The sequence below is a fragment of the Sorex fumeus genome, unplaced genomic scaffold, assembly GCF_029834395.1.
Source record: "Sorex fumeus unplaced genomic scaffold, SorFum_2.1 ptg000039l, whole genome shotgun sequence".
In the NCBI taxonomy this organism is placed as follows: Eukaryota; Metazoa; Chordata; class Mammalia; order Eulipotyphla; family Soricidae; genus Sorex; species Sorex fumeus.
Window position 1 is genome coordinate 2,300,528 of NW_026606096.1, and position 19,880 is coordinate 2,320,407.

The following is a 19,880-nucleotide window of genomic DNA, read 5'->3' on the forward strand; positions in this document are numbered from 1 at the left end:
CAAGGAGAAGGGAGTAGCAATATGAAGGTTTGTGAAGATTTTCTGGCCAGAAGGAGATAGGGTGGAGAACTTAGAGGTTGCTGGTTTCAACAAGTGATATGAGTGCAAAATTCTGCCTAGACTTGTAATAAGTAGAATGGTAGCCCAAAGTAAGACTTAAAACTTATTAACCTGAATGCTTATGGTTACCAGTAGCAAGTCAGAAGTAGCTCAGAGGCATAATCTGTGGCAGGCAAGAGTGGGTCAAAAATGATGGTCTTGCAGAGAAGAGAACTTCCTCACTCATCCCCACTGTTCCAATTAAGCCCCCCCCCCCGGGGGGGGGGGCGCTGGAGGGACTGGACAAAGTCCACAAAAGCTTCACATCCTCCCACCATCCTCCCTCTAATCCCTGAGCCTCAGATGATTCATTTTCCCACCTCCACCCTGCCCCAGGATGTACCTGTTTCAGTGAAACGCCAAAGACCCTTACTTAGTCACCAAATTTGCATGCAGCTGACTGATTTCTATATGCTCATATTCACTGCATTTCTTTTCTTTTCTGCCCTTCCTTTTCCCCTCCTACAACATAAGAATGTCAATTTAATTCTCTTGTTCACAATATTTCAAGTTATATAATCCTATGGTTCGGGTCATTTAAGAACAAATCAGCCAAATTCACATTCAATCAGATTAAGATAACTTTAAACTAAGAGCCGAGGGGTGGGTAGTAGAAATAACCTGCAAAAGACTGTAAAGCAGGGGCCCAGGGGTCTGCAGCAGAAGTCAGGAAGACGGCAGACAAAGTCTACACATGTCTTCATGGTCATCTAATATCCAATGAAAGAAAGCTTGGTTTTGCCAGGCGTTCGTTTCTCCTAACCCCCTCACGTTAGTAGTGGGGAATGCCAGGTGGCGCATGCACTGGGCTGTGGTGTGTTGGGAGACTACACACTTTCTGTTGTGGCTCCAGTGATTCCAAATAGCTGTGCCAATGGCATATGGGTGCTGGGGATGGGACTCACAAGCCTCCTGCCTTCAAGGCCAGAGCTCTGCCACGGAGGCCCTGAACACTGCTGGTGTCATGTTTGTATAGGACAAATTGGGATGGCAAATATTACAGTGGGATGGCAAGTACAAAACAATATGGGAACTGTTATAAACCATGTTGTCTCGATACAAACTGGGGAAAAAAAGACTTCTACTGCTAGAATTTAAAGTTAAAAACATGTACCTACTAATTTTTGTTAGTACATGCAGGTGTTTATAACGATGAGTACATTAAGATATATACCACAATATTATTTGAATAAAATATTAAAAAATTGAGAACAATGTGTCATTGTATCTGATTGTGTTCTCACTGAAAGGAGATCCAAAGTAGAGAAGGGGAAAAAATAGTCACAGCAAAGCTAAGCTAAGTGAAGGCGATGTCATCCGAGTTTCCCAAGCAGCCGTCACAGTCAGAGCAGCTAAAGTGCCTGCTGGGGCTGCCAATGCCCCAGAAACCACGCGCCTGCTCGGTGCCGTTAGCTCCCTGTGGCTAGAGCCACTGTAAAGTACCCAAGATGATTTTTCACACAAAGACTCTCTTCCGAGTTCTCATCATTCTCTCTCTGCTAAATGCCTACTGCACAGCTAGGATGAGCCTAGGGATACAAAATCATTCCATGAAGTATAACTAGGAAATCAAATTCACTGTGGCAAAAAAGAAACATATCAATTAATTAAAAAGAATTTAGTGCTGTTGAGATGATCCGTCGGTGTGGATTTTCCATGCTACTGCTTTCAAAGATGCTCCTGACACACGCGTAACAATAGCTACTCAGAGCCGAGTTGAGATTCATGTTGAGAATGGAATTGGGTTAGGTGACTGACCAGCTTCAGTGAATTAATCACACATTGGTACCTATGCATCAAGTGTGGGAGGACTTGTGTATCAAGTCTCTTTCATTGCCTAGTAAAATGAAGTCATGGACAGTTCTGGCAAATCTGCCACAAACCAAATCTTCAGTATCAGGATAAATGAAGAGAGATGAGAGGAACAATCGAAATACCACTACTGCTCCAATTAAACAAGCAGAATCTGTGGAGCTGCTATAAAATAAACAGACCATGACGAAAGGGCATATTTCAAACACAGGCATGAAGTCAGAAAAGTGTCTGTCCAGCTCCTAATTTCAAGAATGACTATGGGAAGGAACCATTTTTAAACCAGGACAGCCTGGCTCTTACTGAACCTTACCTGCTTTCTCACAGTTGAGCTACGCCTGTGGTTGTCCCCACCAGAGAGAATTGATCCAGCAAAGGAAAGAGAAAATGGAATTAAAAACACTCTTGTCTGGTGGTTAATGAAACAAGTCATATTATTCAGCTCATCCCCCAGAAGTGACTAAGAGACTTATTGATAAGGTGCTTTCCAAACAGAGCTCAGTGAAACATTTTTTCCCCCCCACAAAAACATGGAAGACTCTGCAGTAAATATATTTTTGTTAGACTATACGGGATCTATTTGCTAGGAGACACGAATAAATGAGAGGCTGCAGTTCTCTCTCTCTCTCTCTCTCTCTCTCTCTCTCCCCCCCCCCCCCCCCCAGGAATCTTAGGGGAGAAAAGCTTCCCGCCACTTCTTAAAACAAACAAAACAAATAGTGTGTCCAAACTGGATGGACTCTAGGTGTTCCTTTGGCGAATACTTTTCAAGCTGTTTTGCCTCAGAAGCCTTTTCTTCCAGCGAATCTGACTCAGATTCTGAAGTTCTGAGTTCAGAGTAACTGAAGTTTACTCTGAAGTTCAGAGTAAAGCGTGGCCTAAAGTCACGTAGCAAAATAACACCGTACAAGAAATTTTAGCTCAATAATTTTCATTCCCATGGAGTGTTCTGCAGCGGTAGGTTATACGTGAACTTAAACTAAGATTCTATTGCTAGGAATATATATTCCACAGATTTCTATTATCCTGGTTCCCTGCAGTAACCCAAACTGGTATATTAATGGGATCTTCATTGTGATCCATTATGACAAAATGATGAAAGCCAACTGAAGCTATTTCTAAATAATGAGGCTATAATTGTAAATGGCCTCGTGATTATTGTGTGTGTTGGCAGATATAAGTGGTTGATATAATAGGCTACCCCAAGGTCTCTAAGGAGTTCAGCTCATTAAAACTCTCTCCAGTTAAATCAGCACATTTTAAGGCATCTGACACTGCTGACCGAATGAATGCATTTGTTTCTGCCAGCTTGTCCTCCCCTCCCTCCCTCCCTCCCTCCCTCCCTCCCTCCCTCCCTCCCTCCTTTCTTTCCTTCCTTCCTTCCTTCCTTCCTTCCTTCCTTCCTTCCTTCCTTCCTTCCTTCCTTCTTCCCTCCCTCCCTCCTCTTCTCCCTCCTCCCCTCTCTCCTCCCCTCTTGTTATTCTTCTTTCTCTCCTTTTTTTTTCTTTCTGTTTTTTGAGCCAGAGATCTGGCGATGTGCAGGGGTTACTCCTGGCTCTGTACTCAGGAATGACTCCTGGTGGTGCACTGAAGATCATCTGGGATTCCAGGGCTTGAACCTGGATCAGTCACGTGCAAGGCAAATGCCCTACTCGCTGTACTATCTTTCTGGCCTCAACAGTTTTCATTCTTATTGCAGTACCGTGACTGGGAAGGAAAATATTTGGCTGGAATGGGGTAAGGGAGGGTTACATACTTATACATCAGGTACGGATTTCTACCAAAACACAATGCAGTATTTCATTATCCAAGAACAGTCTCTAAGGAGGACCATTATTTTTTTCTTGTGTATAAAAAATATTGGATCAAATGCTATTTCCTGATCTTCCTTCTCTGGGTCAGAAAATTTCCCAAAGCCCTGTAGGTTAGAGGTTGGCAAGTAAACTTAGGTTATCAGGATCCTCCAGGGTTGAACATTTCTATTAGGTTGCAGTATAGTGGCACTGGGGAATCTCTGGGCTATTTCATCAAAATACTGCTTCCTCCACTGAGTTCTAATCCACTTTTTTCCTGCTGTCACAGCAAACCCTATTTCCATTTGAGGTCAGATTGGGTCAGCAAAACAAAGGGAAGGAAGCAAACTTGCCAAAGGCCACTCCTTTGCAAAGGCATTCCGACCCTTTATAACCCAGCTCCTGGGCTCCCTCCCTGGCTGGAAGGGACTGTCTGGAGTGTCTCTGGTCACCCCTTCCTGGTCATCTCAGGCCACACCTACCTGGCCAGACTGCAATCTGTCCGCTGACCTGTTGAAAAGACAAAGGCAAAAAAGCACACGTTAAAGCAAAGCAGAAGGGTATAAGAGGGAAACTTCCTCTTGGTAATAGGAGGGTTCCCCAGGATAGCTGCCTGTCAGGTCTCCTGAGGCATTAAAAAAAAAGTATCTAGACCCCTTTGCAGGGCAAGTACTATTTCCCAGACCAATGACATTGAAATGTCTAAACTTTAGATTTGACAACTCTATTTCCCAATGGGAAAACAGAGGGAGATGTAGAAAACCCAAGAGCTAGACAGATCATACTTTAGAGAACAAGTTAGGAGGAATCTCCACAGAGATGAAATCTAGATTCTCTTCTATTCACATTCTCTTTGTTTTGGAGGGAGAGACACGTTTACTTGCTACTGGTGTATGAATGAATGAACACACACACACACACACACACACACACACACACACACACACAGCTGAAGGTAAGGGAATTGGGGAGAGGAATATGGGAGATCTAGCTTCAGATTCATACTGAATTCTCCCAATAGGTAAAGGTAGCAGAGGAAAAATGAGATTTAATGTTGGTTGATAGGGAGACTGCTATCAAACTGTGGGCCCTAATACTACGTCTAATGGGTCATAGTGCAGCTTTGGAAAAAGAGACAGAAATTTTTCAGGATCATAAGAGGTATTTAAAAGATTTTTTTCAGCAGTATTTTCATGTTTGAGAAAACATACACGCTTGTTTGCGTGGGTTATTATATAACCTATGTTGCTTTCTTTGAATGCACAGCTTGGTCTGTATTAGACTCATAATTGGATAATCCAGGGAAAACCCAAGTAGAGGCTGAACTTGATTTTTCCCTAGATGGAGATTAGCTCCTCCTTCAAACTCCTAGAAAAGCAACTCTAAACTGGGGAATATTTTGAGGGAGGGCTTTTTCTTGACTTTCACGTATTGCCTTTAATTGTTGATGAGACTGAGTTCAGCTCAATCGAGAGCTACACCCTCTTCCATGGCGCCTCCTTACAGACTCTCATCACTAAAGATTCAGCTTTCATCTGCAAAAATATTATTCTGGGCCATTATTTTCAACATCTGTCCCATTTTCAATCTGAAATATTCATACCCATCAATTATCCCTCTGTGGCAAGAACACAGGGCTCTTGAATTACAGTGACAAATATATACAGAATGCAGGAACAAGATGACTTACACACAGAAAAATCTTCATCTATTGTTTTCCATACATTGAAACTTGTCATCTTTAGATTAAGGCAATTTGCAACACTAATGAATGGTCACCAACCTTTGCTCCTCCATCCTAACACAACTGGCGTGTGTATGTGTGTATGCAAACCCATCCACTCAAACACAACATGTACACGCACATTCACATCTAAATCCATGTACCCACACACTCACATCCTATGGCTCTGTTCCCCACTGCACTTGTGAACTATGCTTAGCTTCTTTTGGCAAAATGACACTGTAATTATGAACTTCAATATCGCTTTTTTCAAATATTCTGGGCTTTCTTTCCTCTGCTTCCCCATGGAACAATCTATATAACCCGGAGTAAAAATTTTTTCTAATTTACATTTTTGTTTGTATTTTTATTTTCCCCATTTCTTCCCGTCTGTAGATCCGGTGGTGGTGCTCTCACAGTTGTGTTATGGTGCTCACAAGGGGTTGTACACTTAACTGTGGTGTTCTCATACACTTTGCTTGTGGTATTTCTGGGTCTGTGCACTGGGAAACAAAACAAGCAATGCTACAGGACTGCACTCTGCAGTCTGCAATGGCAGGTGCTCTACCAACTGAGCTATACCCTCTCGAAGCAAAATGTACAATTGTTCAGGGCAGGAGAACAGAAATTTGTTCAGAGAAAAAAATTGTTCAGGCAGAAGATGCAAATAAAGTAAAATTTGGATCTTTTTTTTTTGACTTGATAAATTTTATAAAAGAATAATTCATACACAAAAGATTTTGTACTTACAAAAATGATTTGTCTTTTACATATTTGTAAAATTGTCTAAAAGTGATTAGCACAAATAATAAAATATAATGCTTTCATTCAAAAGTGTATTTATATTAGCTCTACTTTTATTCAAATCTATATTATTATTAAAGGCAGTAAGAAACCTTTTATACTAGATGATATAGTTTTTGCTTAAACACTGTTTCTCTTGCTTTCTTTGTTGGTTTTAATCATTCATAATGAAAAAGGATTATATTTTTAGGTGTGTTTTGTCTGGTCAATGAGCTGTGTCATGTTGTCCTAAAATTTAAACATATTTTTTAGATATTAGAATATTTTTAATTTCCAATAATACATCTGGAACAATATCCTAAAAAAAATTTGGATCTTAATGCCCAAACTCTTCAGCCTGATTCCCTTGGGCGGTTGGAGGGAAAAAGAACAGAAGTCATCGACTAATAGGTTTTCTTCACACACACACACACACACACACACACACACACACACACACGAAATCTTAAAAATAATCTTTATAAGATCAAAGACATTAGAAACAAGAAAATTTATCATCTGGGGGGAATTCTTCAGATTGGGTAGGCAACTGGTATGAAAAGTGGGGAGCAAATTTCTGGGACCAGTGAATTTTAGACATTTACCTAGACTCTGCAGTTTGTTGGAAGCATGCTCAGGAATTTACTTAATTTACTTAAAGGATCAGATCTCTCTGGCAGTGCAAGTTCGCACTTCCTAAAGTGAGAAAATCAGTTGGGAAGGAGAAGTGGGTGTGTGGGGTGGACAGAGGCATCCCCTATCTGGGAATCCCATTAATCATAGGATGCTGAGAGCCAGGTAGGAGACCTAGGCAGGGTGCCAAGAACCCCAGGGAAGCTTCTCTTCCAACCTTCCATTTGACAGCTGAGGAGAAAAAGTCCACAATGCCAGCTGAGTCTCTGCCTTGCTGTTTTCCAAGGTCTGGTTAGAATCAGGCTACGAGGTAAGACCATCCACTCAGTATCATGGCCTCAGCATGGCAGAAGCAGAGAAAGGACTTTTTCACCATTTTACATCAAGATATTAGACGATGCAAAGCACCACCCATGGAGCAGAGCCGCAGTTCTAACCTTGAAGTTACAGAAAGCGGTACTCTACTCACGGGCTCTGCCCTTCAGCAGCCCCTCTTCTCTCGAGGCCTTGTTTACCTTTCTGCTGCAGTCTCAGTTTCACCACAGAGGAGCTAAAAGTTTTAACTAAGTACGTGGAGAATGACAGACCTAGCAGGGCCTTTTCCTGGTCGTGTCAGAGGAGGCAAAGGAAGGGCGTGGGTATAGCTGTGCACGTACATTAGTGCTTCATTAAACATTGGCCTTTTCCCATTAGCGAGGCCGTCATCTGGGGTGTGTGCTTCCACAACAGACAGACTAGGAGAAAGAATGCATTCACAGAACAAGAGCCAGGAATGTGGCTTGGCTGGGAGGTGGGAGCTGGTCCCCTCACAGCCAAACCTCAGCCCTGCTCCCATACTCACTTTCCCCCAAGGTTTTCTGGAGAAGATCATGCTTGGCTTGCAATTTGGTGATGAGGTTCCTGCCCTCCAGGTATTCCTTCATTTTCTGTAAGGAAGGAGGGGAAAAAAAAAGCAATAAGACTTCATTACAAATGCTTGGCTGTCAAAGAGAACGTTGGTTTCTGAACTGATTTGCACCAGGTCTTTTTTTCTTTAAGGACTTGAGCAGCTACTGATTTTCATGGAGAATTAGTAACCTGCTTCATGGTTTTCTGGACGCTCCCCCTGGGTCAACATAAGAGACTCTTCTCTAGAACACTCCATTTGTGTTTCAGTTCCACCGGCGAGAAGGCTGGGGGAGCAGGAGACTGAATATGGATCTTTGTTTGAGGACACACACCTGCCAACAAGCCTTCATAGACAAATGAGTGCCCCACTGAGTGCACCCCATCATCACAGGGCAATGCCAACAGCAGACTCAGCTTCTGCCAGACCCCAGTACAATTGGCAGAGCATGTATCTGGGCTGTTTCCTCTTGTAGAGTCGGGTGGAAAGCTGGGATTCTGAGTACTCAAAATAAGGGGCTGCTTCCCCCATTACACACCCACCCATGGATACCTCCACTGCCAGCTCCAATCACAGGTGAATTATGGAAATGTGACCCTACCTGCATGAGCAGCTAAAATCCAAATGTGTTTTCTTCTTTGCCATCTCTCAACACCCACAGTGAGAGACACCATTTGCCATCTAAACTCATATATAAACTGAGTATATATTTATCATGCATCTGCTTATGAACTGCAGATGTATAGTCAATTAAGAGTTTTTTTTTGGGTATTTTGGTACATACTCTCATTGGATTCTTGGAATGATGCAATAGTATACCAGGAAAGATAGTATTATTTGACCTCAGAGAAGAGGGTGTCAGATGAAGCACTGATTGCCCCAGGTGGTAAGTGATTGCTGCACCCAGGCCTTTAGGCTCTTAGTAGGAGTCTAACCCCCTCTGCTGTGGTTTTTCTTGGGGAATCCTAGTTTGTCTTGCTTGTCTCCTGCTGCAAAGACAGGAAGAATCTGCTCAGTCAGCAGTCATCTGCCCAAGTCTAAACTCAGAGGCAGAATGGAAGGGTCCCCGAAACAGCATCTGTGTGAGTAACTGATGAGTTGGAAAGAGACAATAAAAGTGGATGAAAGTTTCAAAAATAAAATAATCCTGATTGTGTGTGTGTGTGTGTGTGTGTGTGTGGTGTGGTGTGGTGTGGAGTTGGGCCATACCTGGCAATGCTCAGGGATTATTCCTGGCTCTGTACTCAGGAATTATTCTGAGTGGTGCTCAGGGAACCATATGGGATGCTGCAGATGGAAATTGGGTTGCCCTACCCCTGGTACTATTACTACAGCCCTTCTGACTTTTTAAAAATAGGGGTCACACCCAAAGTGCAGGGATAGAGTGGGGTACTGTCAGTGAGGCTCTTCCTGCCGGTACAGGCCATCAGTCAGCAGTGTGGCGATTGGGGACCACTAGGACCTCACCAGGGGGCTTGCAAGGGGGTCATGCGATGCCCGAACCCTGCACATGCTGGGCCTGTATTCTGCCACTCTGAGCTGTCTTCCCAGCCCAGTGACTTTCTTTTAAGGTCTTAAACAGAAAAGTATAAACATATACCAAACTCTTTGGTTTTATTGTTAATTCCACTCAGGATGAAGGCAGAAAAGAATAGGTTTAAAAATATGAGTTGTTTTTTACTCAGAACCTTCTGTACAGTGTTAAACTTTAACCAAGAGTATATATTCAGGGGCTGGAGCGATAGCACAGAGGGTAGGGTGTTTGCCTTGCACGCGGCTGACCCGGGTTTGATTCCTAGCATCTCATTTGGTTCCCGAGCACAGCTGGGAGTAATTCCTGAGTGCGTGAGCTAGGGGTAACCCCTGTGCATCGCTGAGTGTGACCAAAAAAGAAAAAATAAAGAGCATATATTCATTATTATTGCCCTACTTCTATTCTCTTTCTCATGAACACAAGAGAAAACTTTTGTTTCCTCTGGGGAGCACTCCCTTCTGGCCCTCACATGCTCCGTGCCAGGCTCCTGCTGCACTGTGCACACCTCTATGCGGCACTTTTCAGCATGGAAATGTATTTGCCATGGTGGTCTTTCTTTCCAGAGGCACCTCCAGGTCCCAAACTTCACTCTTTGCTGACATGTAGTGTCCCACCTAGCAGATACACTCAATAGCTAGAAGAATGAGTAAAGAAGAATCAGTCTCACTTTCCTCTGGATCGAACCATAGTCAGCAGTTATAAACCAAGCCTCCACATATGCCCCTATTTTCTAAATTAAATACAAGAGCTGCATTAGCTAAGATCTCTTCCTTCTTTTCCATTGTTCTTCTGTAAAAGAACATCTGCGTGAAAACAGTCTCTCCTGTCACCTTTCCCTTTCCATCTGCTCCAGCTGCCAGCTCACCTGCTTCTGTTATCCCTCGGTGGCATCCCAATCCCCAACCAGTACCTAATTGTGAGGCTGAACAGTACCTTAGGGCCCAGAGGTGACAACCATGCAGGTAACATCCACTACCAACATCTGAATCCTATGCACCCCGCCCCCCCCCCCCCCCCCTTTTGGAAGTTTGTCCCAGGAGACTCAAATGAGGGAAATATTCACCAAGAAACTGTAACCCTTAACATAAGATCAAACAACTCAAAAATCAGCTACAATTCTGACGGGAGAGCAATGCAAATACTTCTTCTCACTGTTTCTAAGTGTGATTCTAGAAAACATTATTTTTTTCATTCATGTTCACAGTTCACTAGCTGTCACTTGGTGAACCATTAAAATAAATAACAAGCTGATAAAGGGGATGATGGATTACCTTTTCAGGTTTCATTAGATTCTGAAGGAGCAAGCACTGTGTCAAGGTATGATCTGCATCCTTAATACTGGGGGAATAAGGGCCAAGAGTGTCCCACGGAAAGGAATGGGCATAGGAAGGGAAAAGCGTGAAGAGTGTGCAAATGGGCTACTTTCCATTTCCTTGAGAGCCCTGCAGCCATGGTAGGAGAGATATGTGGGAGAAACCAGCTAACCTTGGCTGGTGGAGCTGAGTTAGAAGGCTGAAGAAGACAGTGTACACAGCAGGAGGTAAGGGAGGATTAGGTGGCTTTCCAGTGATTTCTAGTGTTAAGAAAAGAACTGTTTGTTATGTGTGATCTCAAAATCCCTTCCTTGGACAAAAGGGATCATGTTCTTCACTTAAGTATATGCTAATAGTCAGCAATTCTTTTTTATTCCATTCCCTACAATCTTCATCAAAAATCAAAGGCAAACTATTGCCTGAAGTTTTCCTCCAAGAAGGATAAAGAACCTCTAGACCAACAACATTGAATAATTTTTTTGTTTGTTTGTGTCTTTGGTTTCTGGGACATACCTGGTGATACTCCAGTCTCTGCATTCAGAGTGGTGCTGTTTGGGGATCATATGGGATGCCAGGGATTGAACCCCGGTTGGCCTCATTCAAGAACCCTTTCCCATTGTACTACCAAATTCTTAAGACACACTGACCCCTCCACTTCCAGCTACTGCATTTATAGTCAACATTATTATGAATGATAATTTCTTCAACAAGGGGGGAAGAGTCAGAGATGCTTCTGAACTCTATGCCTGGCTGAGTTGTCTGGGGCACCCCAGAGGGGCACAGATGATCTTAGCACCTGCCCAAAAAAGTCACAGCAGACAAAAATCTCCACACTCCACAACTGCTGTTTATGGTCAGACTCCACTGCTTGGGATAAGCCTCTTCCATAAATTAATCTGCTGAAAAACTCAGGTATGCAGGTTTTGTGACTAAAATCTCCAGGCTTTTAACAGAGTTGGGAATGGGCTACCTTCCCCCAACTTCTTGTACTTCTGAAGCATCGGCAGGAACCACCTCTGGCCCCAAGTAAGCTAATTAACTGTCATGATCCAGAGACTCATAAATAAAGCTTGGAAGAGATCAACAAGTTGCAGATCTGAACCTGGTGCCAGGAAAAGTCATCAGGGGCACCATCCAATTAAGAATTTAACTCCAAATGTATCACCCCATTCAATTTTTTGGAATTTCTAGAGTGACATCTCAAACTCTATACCACTGGTAAACCATGAGTAGCATACCACACTGGATAGGATGTAAAGTAGAAGGCAACGAATCTTGGTTTACAAAATATACACACAAGGCTTAACATGTAACAACATGTTAGTAATCTCTTATAGAAGGGCTCAATGGCTCCATGGTGAGATACAACAATATTCACTAAATTTCTTCTAAGGAAACTTTTAAAAATCATTTTTAGCGCATTATTTATAACAAGCAATATAAAAAAATTATTCAGGACCTGCTATTAAGAGCAGGTGGTTGGAAAAATTGGAAATAATGGTGGTGGGAAGGTACAATGATGGTGCGGTTGAGTTGGAACATTGAAGGTAACAAATCATCATGAACGATTTAATTAAAAAAACATGCAAATTAAAAAAATAAAGCATTAGCCTAAAAAAAGGGGATGAGAATATTGGATGGTTTTGTTTTTTGCCACTGTGAGCCTTCAATTCAGTTGCTATGGTCTCATTCATTTATTTCTTTTTTTTTTTTTTATATAATTTATTTATTTATTGAATCACTGTGGGAAAAGTTACAGAGCTTTCGGGTTTAGGTCTCAGTCATGTAGATACCGAACACATTTCCCTTTACCAATACTCATTTTTAACCCCGAACCCCAATAGACCCCCACCTCCCACCCCTCCCAATTCTTGTGAGGCAGATGAGTTCTAGTTAATACTCTATCTACTTTGACTAGATAGATTATTTCGATAGAAGATGCACAACTATTGTTTAGAGCTTACGACCCACCCCCCCCCCAATCAGACATGCTGAAACAGCGTTGTGAAATGATTTGCTTTCTACAACTTGGTTTAAGAATAAAATGAGGTCGCACGGCCGCTATCGCGGCCGCGCGGTTTTGAATTTCTGCTATTTTACTTATTGACCCTGGAAGAATTTCTATTAAAAGTTAGCTAGTTAAGAGATTGGTTTCTGTGCCCTGGAGTCGTGGCCGTGCCGGAGAGCCGCTCGTGGGGGGCAGCTGGCGACCTTGGTGGGGCGTGGGGGACCGCCCAAAAAGCCCCCCTTCCCATGAGGTCCCCGCCGCTCCCCCGAGCCCGGCTCAAACCCGCTTTCCACAAGGCTCCCGTGCGGCCGCCATCTTTCTTTCCAGAGAGGAGCGGGCGGGCTGGTCAACGCCCTTCCCCCTCCGGGCAGGCTTGGTGGCGCGGATCAACACAAGTCCATTTGCTTTTCTGCTCCAAGCGGCTGGTTCTCTGTGTTAAGTCCTTGTGCCTCCGGGGCCGTGGCCGTGCGGGAGAGCCGCTCGTGGGGGGCAGCTGGCGACCTCGGTGGGGCGTGGGGGACGGCCCACAAAGCCCCCCTTCCCATGAGGTCCCCGCCGCTCCCCCGAGCCCGGCTCAAACCCGCTTTCCACAAGGCTCCCGTGCGGCCGCCATCTTTCTTTCCAGAGAGGAGCGGGCGGGCCGGTCAACGCCCTTCCCCCTCCGGGCAGGCTTGGTGGCGCGGATCAACACAAGTCCATTTGCTTTTCTGCTCCAAGCGGCTGGTTCTCTGTGCTAAGTCCTTGTGCCTCCGGGGCCGTGGCCGTGCGGGAGAGCCGCTCGTGGGGGGCAGCTGGCGACCTTGGTGGGGCGTGGGGGATCATTTATTTCTTAATAGTTTCTAATTGGTTATTAAGTTAGTGATGAGTTTTATGTTAAGATGTAACAAAACAACAAACTTTCATTTGAGTCTTCCCTTCCTGACAGACATTTTAGCTATAGCAAAATGAAAAGCCTGAAAGAAATATTTCACTTCTACTACTTATTAAGTTTTCTAACCCTGGATAAGACTTTTAACTCCCAGAGTCTTAGTTTCTCCTTCTGAAGAATGGTGGTATCTTTTTTTTTCCTTTTCGCTTTTTGGGTCACACCCAGTGATGCTCAGGGGTTACTCCTGACTCTGCACTCAGGAATCACTTCTGGCGGTGCTCGGGGGACCATATGGGATGCTGGGAATCAAACCCAGGGCGGCTGCGTGCAAGGCAAATGCCTTACCCACTGTGCTATTGCTCCAGCCCCAGAATGGTGGTATCTTTTATTCAAGATTGTTGAAGATGAATGTAACCTGCCCACACGGCAGAGTCTGACAAACTCCCCGTGGTGTACCCAATATGCCAAATACCAGTAGCAATGATGGGTCTCATTCTCCTAACCCTGAAAGAGCCTTGAATATGGCACTTTTTAAAATCTCAGGGATAGGACGAAGGAGACGTTACTGGGGTCTGCTCGAGGCATCGATGAACAGGATGGTCGTGACCGTGATCGTTGAAGATGAAATATATAATAAGCATGACCTTGATGTTTACTCTCACTACCAGAGTCCATCACTAGCAGGTATTAACAGTGTTCCTTATACATGAATTATCTACTCATAAGAAAGCAGGTAATCCATAAGAAATAATATATAAGAAAGCAGTAATTTCTGGCCACTAAAAATACATGCATGAGAATGCTATTCAAATTTAATTTTTAAATACTCAGCTCTTATAGGATACAGAGGAAAAGCCTGTGCCCTATAGAGAGGGGAGCAGAGTTTTGCTGTCAGCTCTTGCTGGGGACCTTGAACAAGTTACCCCTCCTCCCTGGATTTGAGGTGTTTTCAAACAAATACTTCAGGTGAGGGGCAGAAGTGATAGTACAATGGGTAGAGCTTCCTTCCTTGAAAAGCACTCTGACTATGGGGCCAAAATGCAGGAATCAAGCTTATGCCATGAGTTGAGTTGGTGTAAAGCCAGGCCGTAAGCATCCACCACAGCAGCCATGGAGTCACGAGTTCTGCTCGCCAGTCCCTTGTGCAGAGACCCACAGATGTCACTACAGTGGCTGCTTCCTCACCATCTGGACACACTGATATTTTCCTCCTTTTTAAAAGCAGGAAACAGGTGTCAGAATACTTAATAAAGCAGTACTATAAGACAAAAATAGAACAAGACAGAGTACTTAATAGAGCAAATCTTCCAGTGGGAGTACAAATCTCCCCATTAATTGATAGGGCAGGGGCATTTGGTTCTCTACCCGTTTAGCATCCTTTACTGAGTGCCTACAGAATACCAAGATAAAAATATGTAGAACCACCAGTTCTAAATCTGCTACTCTAGAGCAGCATTTATTAATCAGGGGCCATATGGCCTCTTGTGGGTCCCAAAGATATTCCAGGGAGCCACAGATGGAAATCAAGTAAATGGAGCACAGCATGAGACTAGGGGACCAAGAAGTAGAAGAAGGAGCCCACAAGAAGGAAATAAAGTGAGAGAGGGATCATTGTTGGAAAGAAGTTAAGAAATACTGTTATACAGCGCTGGTTGAGGTACTGAATTTTCTAACAGTCCTCAAGAATTCAAGTAGTCTAGCTTTCATTTATCAGTCAGGACCCCTAATTCTTCCCTACTTCTCCCTTATACAAGTAACCCAAACACCATACAAGGAAATACTTAGAAGAAATGCTGGCCTTATGCAACTTTGATGAGAGCATATCAGCAGAGAACCAATTAAATACAACCCACCTACATAACAGAATTGTGAGCAGCCATTACAAAATGAGGCAGATCTTTGCGGACTATTACAAAATTAGTATCTGAAATAAATTAGGTGAAAAAGGAATGCAAAGAGCAGCTTGAGTGGTGTACTTACTTCTCCTTGCATTCCTTGGGTTTCATTATATTTCTTTCTTTCTTTCCTTTTTTTTTCTTTTTGGGTCACACCTGGTGATGCTCAGGGGTTTCTCCTGGTTCTGCACTCAGGAATTACTCCTGGCGGTGCTTGGGGGGCCACATGGGATGCTGGAGATCGAACTCAGGTTGGTTGCATGCAAGGCAAACACCCTCCCGGCTGTGCTATCGCTCCAGCCCCATTTCATTATATACATTTTTTTTGGCTTTTTTTTTTGGCTTTTTGGGTCACACCTGACGATGCACAGGGTTACTCCTGGCTCTGCACTCAGGAATTACTCCTGGCAGTGCTCAGGGGACCATATGGGATGCTGAGAATCGAACCTGGGTCGGAAAACGCCCTACTTGCTGTGCTATCGCTCCAGCCCCTTGTTATATTTCTAATCTAATTAATTGCAATTATTATAGAACCTAGAATATTTCTGGAAGGATACAAAACAAGCTGGTATCAAACCCTGGTAGTGGGAATCAGAGATAGGGAGAAGCTTGGCTTTCTATATATCCTTTTGAAGTCTCTTGAATAATTAAAAAAACATTGATAATCGCATAAAAAAGTAAAGGGGAAAGAGTAGACATTACTGGATTATGTGTTATAGAAAAGCTGTGACAGTCAAGGAGACAAGGAAATATGACTTCACTTAGGGCCAAGAAGAGAAGGCAGATGAATAGATTCTGATCTTACCTTAAACTCAGCTCTGGTAGAATATAGAGGAAATGCCTATGGCCTATAGACAGGGGAGCAGAGTTCTGCTGTCAGCTTGTGCTGGGAACCTTGGACAAGCTACCCATCCTCTCTGAATTTAAGGTGCTTTAAAAGAAATATTTTGCCTGAGGGACCGAAGCCACAGTACAATGGGTAGGGCACTTGCCTTGCACAGAGCTGACTCAGGTTCAATTACTGGCACTACCTAGTTCCCCAGCCACCAGGAGTGATCCCTGAGCATTGCTGGGTGGGATCCATAAAACAAAACCCAAATAAAAGTTCACATAAAGACTATTCCAAGATTTAAGAGAATAACTATGCTTGGGGCTCTTGAAAACAACTGGTTTTATATTTGTAAGTCATGTTTCAAATTTCCAACTGATGTCATTCATCTGTGCAGACTACTTTGATGACAGCTTACAGGGTTCAGGAAGCTTTCCAGGCAGCTCTCTTGGACACTAGGGCACACTATTTAGCTGTCAAAGTCCCAACCAGGACTTCTCACTAAGAAGGGAGTTTGCAGGATGCACTACTTTGATAATTTTGAAGGTCAGGGGCAACGTTTGTGGAGGCAAGAGACTGAAAAAAGGCACATCTGCAGTTGGTTGGCTTTGGGAAGGCTGGTAGAACAGGGTCAGACTGGTTAACACGCACACTCCCTTCTTTTGAATGTCCATTTCACCACACACACACACACACACACACACACACACACACACACACACACACAAAAGCCTTTTTATCATGACATAAACTATCTGATGCATTCCAAGCAACTAGTCACAAAAATGATGAACTTTCTGGTAAATTTGTACTAGACAAGCCCAGACAAAAAAGGTTCCTATTATCTATGGAAATTTGTACATAATTTTGATAAGTCGCAGGATGGTCACAAAAGACAGGAAATGGGGTAAAGACTTTCAGTGCACATGCAGAGGTGAAAGTGTGAATAACTGGAGAGATCTCCAGTTTGAATATAGTCGTTTCTGGCCTTAATAAAGGTCAACTTTGAGTACAAATAGTATAGCTTTACTTAAAGTCAGAAAATAATTCTGAGAGTCTGAAATACAGATTTTTGTGTTCATACTTATTTAACTAAGAAAAAAAATCGGAAATCTTGCACAATGTAAACAGATTTGGTTTTAAAATAGTTCCATATCTAAGCAGTCCAGACAGACTAGCCAAACAGTCCTACCTATTATTAAAAGCCTCTAAAGAGTGTTCAACAGCCTCTTGAGATAGGGAAGCTTGGGATGGTGACATGCCGGCACTACAGACAAGCAGCTCTCTTCCTGTCTCATCCTAGTTTGTGCACGCCTAAAGCTTTTGAATATGATGCACTCTGCTCTAGGAATGCCGTTCCTCCCATTTCTCTGTGGCCCAATCCCTTACGATTAACATAATACTCTGTGTGTGATGTTTTTCTAACTCCTTTAGTCCTGGTTGCCATTTATTATATATGCATCAATTTTTGGGGGAGGGAAGGCCGGAATTTCTGACTCATACTTGATGGTGCTTGGGGGGTTGCTCCTGGCTCTGTGCTTGGCAGTTACACTCAAGAGGTCCTTAGGGTATCCCGTGGCTCTGGGGTTGGGACCAGGGCTGCCCATAGGCAAAGCATGAGCTCAGCACTCAGCATTTTAAGTCATTTCTCTGTCCTCTCTGCGATCTCTCTCTCTCTCTCTCTCTCTCTCTCTCTCTCTCTCTCTCTCTCTCTCTCTCTTTCTCTCTCTCTCTTAATTACAGTCACAAAAGTCAATCTGTTGTACTTAATTTAGAAGTATACTAAGTAAAAAGCACAGCAGTAGGGCGTTTGCCTTACAAGCGGCCAACATGGCTGTCCCGAGTTCGAGTCCTCCGCCCCTCTCGGAGAGCCCGGCAAGCTACCGAGAGTATCTCGCCCGCATGGCAGAGCCTGGCAAGCTCCCCGTGACGTATTCGATATGCCAAACACAGTAACAACAAAGTCTCCAATGGAGACGTTACTGGGCCCGCTCGAGCAAATCGACGATCAACGGGAGGGCCTTTATATATCGAATCTTATTCATTTTTATTTTATAATTTTTGCATTTTCATCCATTGCAATCCATCCCTCTTGGAGAGCCCAGCTAGCTACCAAGAGTATCCCACTCGCACGGCAGAGCCTGGCAAGCTACCCGTGGTGTATTCAATATGACAAAAACAATAACAATGATGGTCCTCATTGCCCTGACCCTGAAAAAGCCCCACTATACCATCAGGCTACACTAGCGCGTGACAGGGAAGAACGAAGACATTACTGGTGCCCGCTCAAGCAAATTGATGAACAACAGGGTGATAGTGATAGCATGTTCATTTTATAACAGTGTCTGGCACATAATAGATCCTCAATAAATAGCAATGAACAATTTAACAACGATGGGTAAACAAATGGATAATGATGATGATAATAAATGTTTACTATTTACCAAACACCATAAATAAGGAGATATGCTAAATATTTCACAAAAAAATGAGAACATGATCCAAAATAGCATTCCATTTTTTGTATAGATTTTAGAATTTTGCCCTATATTTAAAGAATTTTATAATTAAATAAATCAGAAAAGTATCAAAATGAAAGCAGCAGATTATAAAGCATTATGTAAAGCAAGATCCCCCCCCCCCCCTTTTAAAAATAGGTTCAGAAAGAGCTTTATTGGCAACAAGCTGGCAGGTTGGGAGGTGGGAGATTCACGTCCTCAGAGCAACCATCTTCTATATTGCATTTTTGTGATAAAATTACAAATATATGGTGTTTGCGTATGCATAAAAATGTCTAGAAAGGAAAAGATCCTAACATACTATCTCTAGGTAGTGGGATTATGGGTGATTTTTGTTATTTTTTTTTCTTTTTGCTTTTTGGGTCACACCTGGTGATGCACAGGGGTTACTCCTGGCTTTGCACTAAGGAGTTACTCCTGGCAGTGCTCAGGGGGGTCACATGGGATGCTGGGAATTGAACTCGGATTGGCCGCGTGCAAGGCAAACACCCTACCCACTATACTATTGCACCAGCCCTGGTTTTCTTTTTGCTTCTAAATTTTATACAACAAGCATGTTTCTCTCTATAGAAGAAGAAGAGAGTAGAGAAGAAAGAACTATATGATTAAATCAGTCTCTTTCAATAGCCTTTTGCAGGATAAAAAAATCTTAAGCATTCTTAGCTTAACTAATTAAAAAACAGATTTTTCTTTAAAAACAGATAGCAAATCACTAGTGTTCTTAATGAAGAAAGGGCAGTGTTCAAAGAAAAATTAAACAAATTGTTCCAGTTGGAAGAAAAATCCAATTTACTGCAAGCAGACTGTCTTTCTTGACTGAAAAACAAGTTAATTCCTCACATTCAGAATCAGTATGCATATTCACTGGCTATATTTCATCTCACATCTGCAAACTTAATTTCTCCTTTCTTGGTTGTCAGAAGATGAGGAAATAAATTTTATCCATGCAATAAATCCTACTTGGCAAGCTCAAAATGACTTAATTATTAAAATGCAGTCCCAAAGATATCCATGACCTTCTAAAGAACTATTAACACTACTTAGAAAATCCAGTACACATGCCTAAAAAACACAACAAAACAACAATTTTTTTTTTTTTTTTGCTTTTTGGGTCACACCCAGCAATGCTCAGGGGTTACTCCTGGCTCTGCACTCAGGAATTACTCCTGGCAGTGCTTGGGGGAC

General features: G+C 43.0%; 1 protein-coding gene across 3 annotated transcripts in view; it reads right to left on the bottom strand.

The window, feature by feature from the left end:
* SRGAP2 (SLIT-ROBO Rho GTPase activating protein 2) overlaps positions 1-19,880 on the bottom strand; it is a 297,179-nt gene that overhangs the window by 35,432 nt on the left and 241,867 nt on the right. For all 3 annotated transcript variants that reach the window (XM_056118890.1, XM_056118889.1, XM_056118891.1), the window contains exons 11-13: positions 7,685-7,769; positions 4,187-4,214; positions 2,225-2,249 (exon numbers count right to left, since the gene is read on the bottom strand). In XM_056118890.1, the coding sequence (XP_055974865.1) occupies positions 2,225-2,249; positions 4,187-4,214; positions 7,685-7,769 (138 nt within the window). The remainder of the gene's footprint in view (positions 1-2,224; positions 2,250-4,186; positions 4,215-7,684; positions 7,770-19,880) is intronic.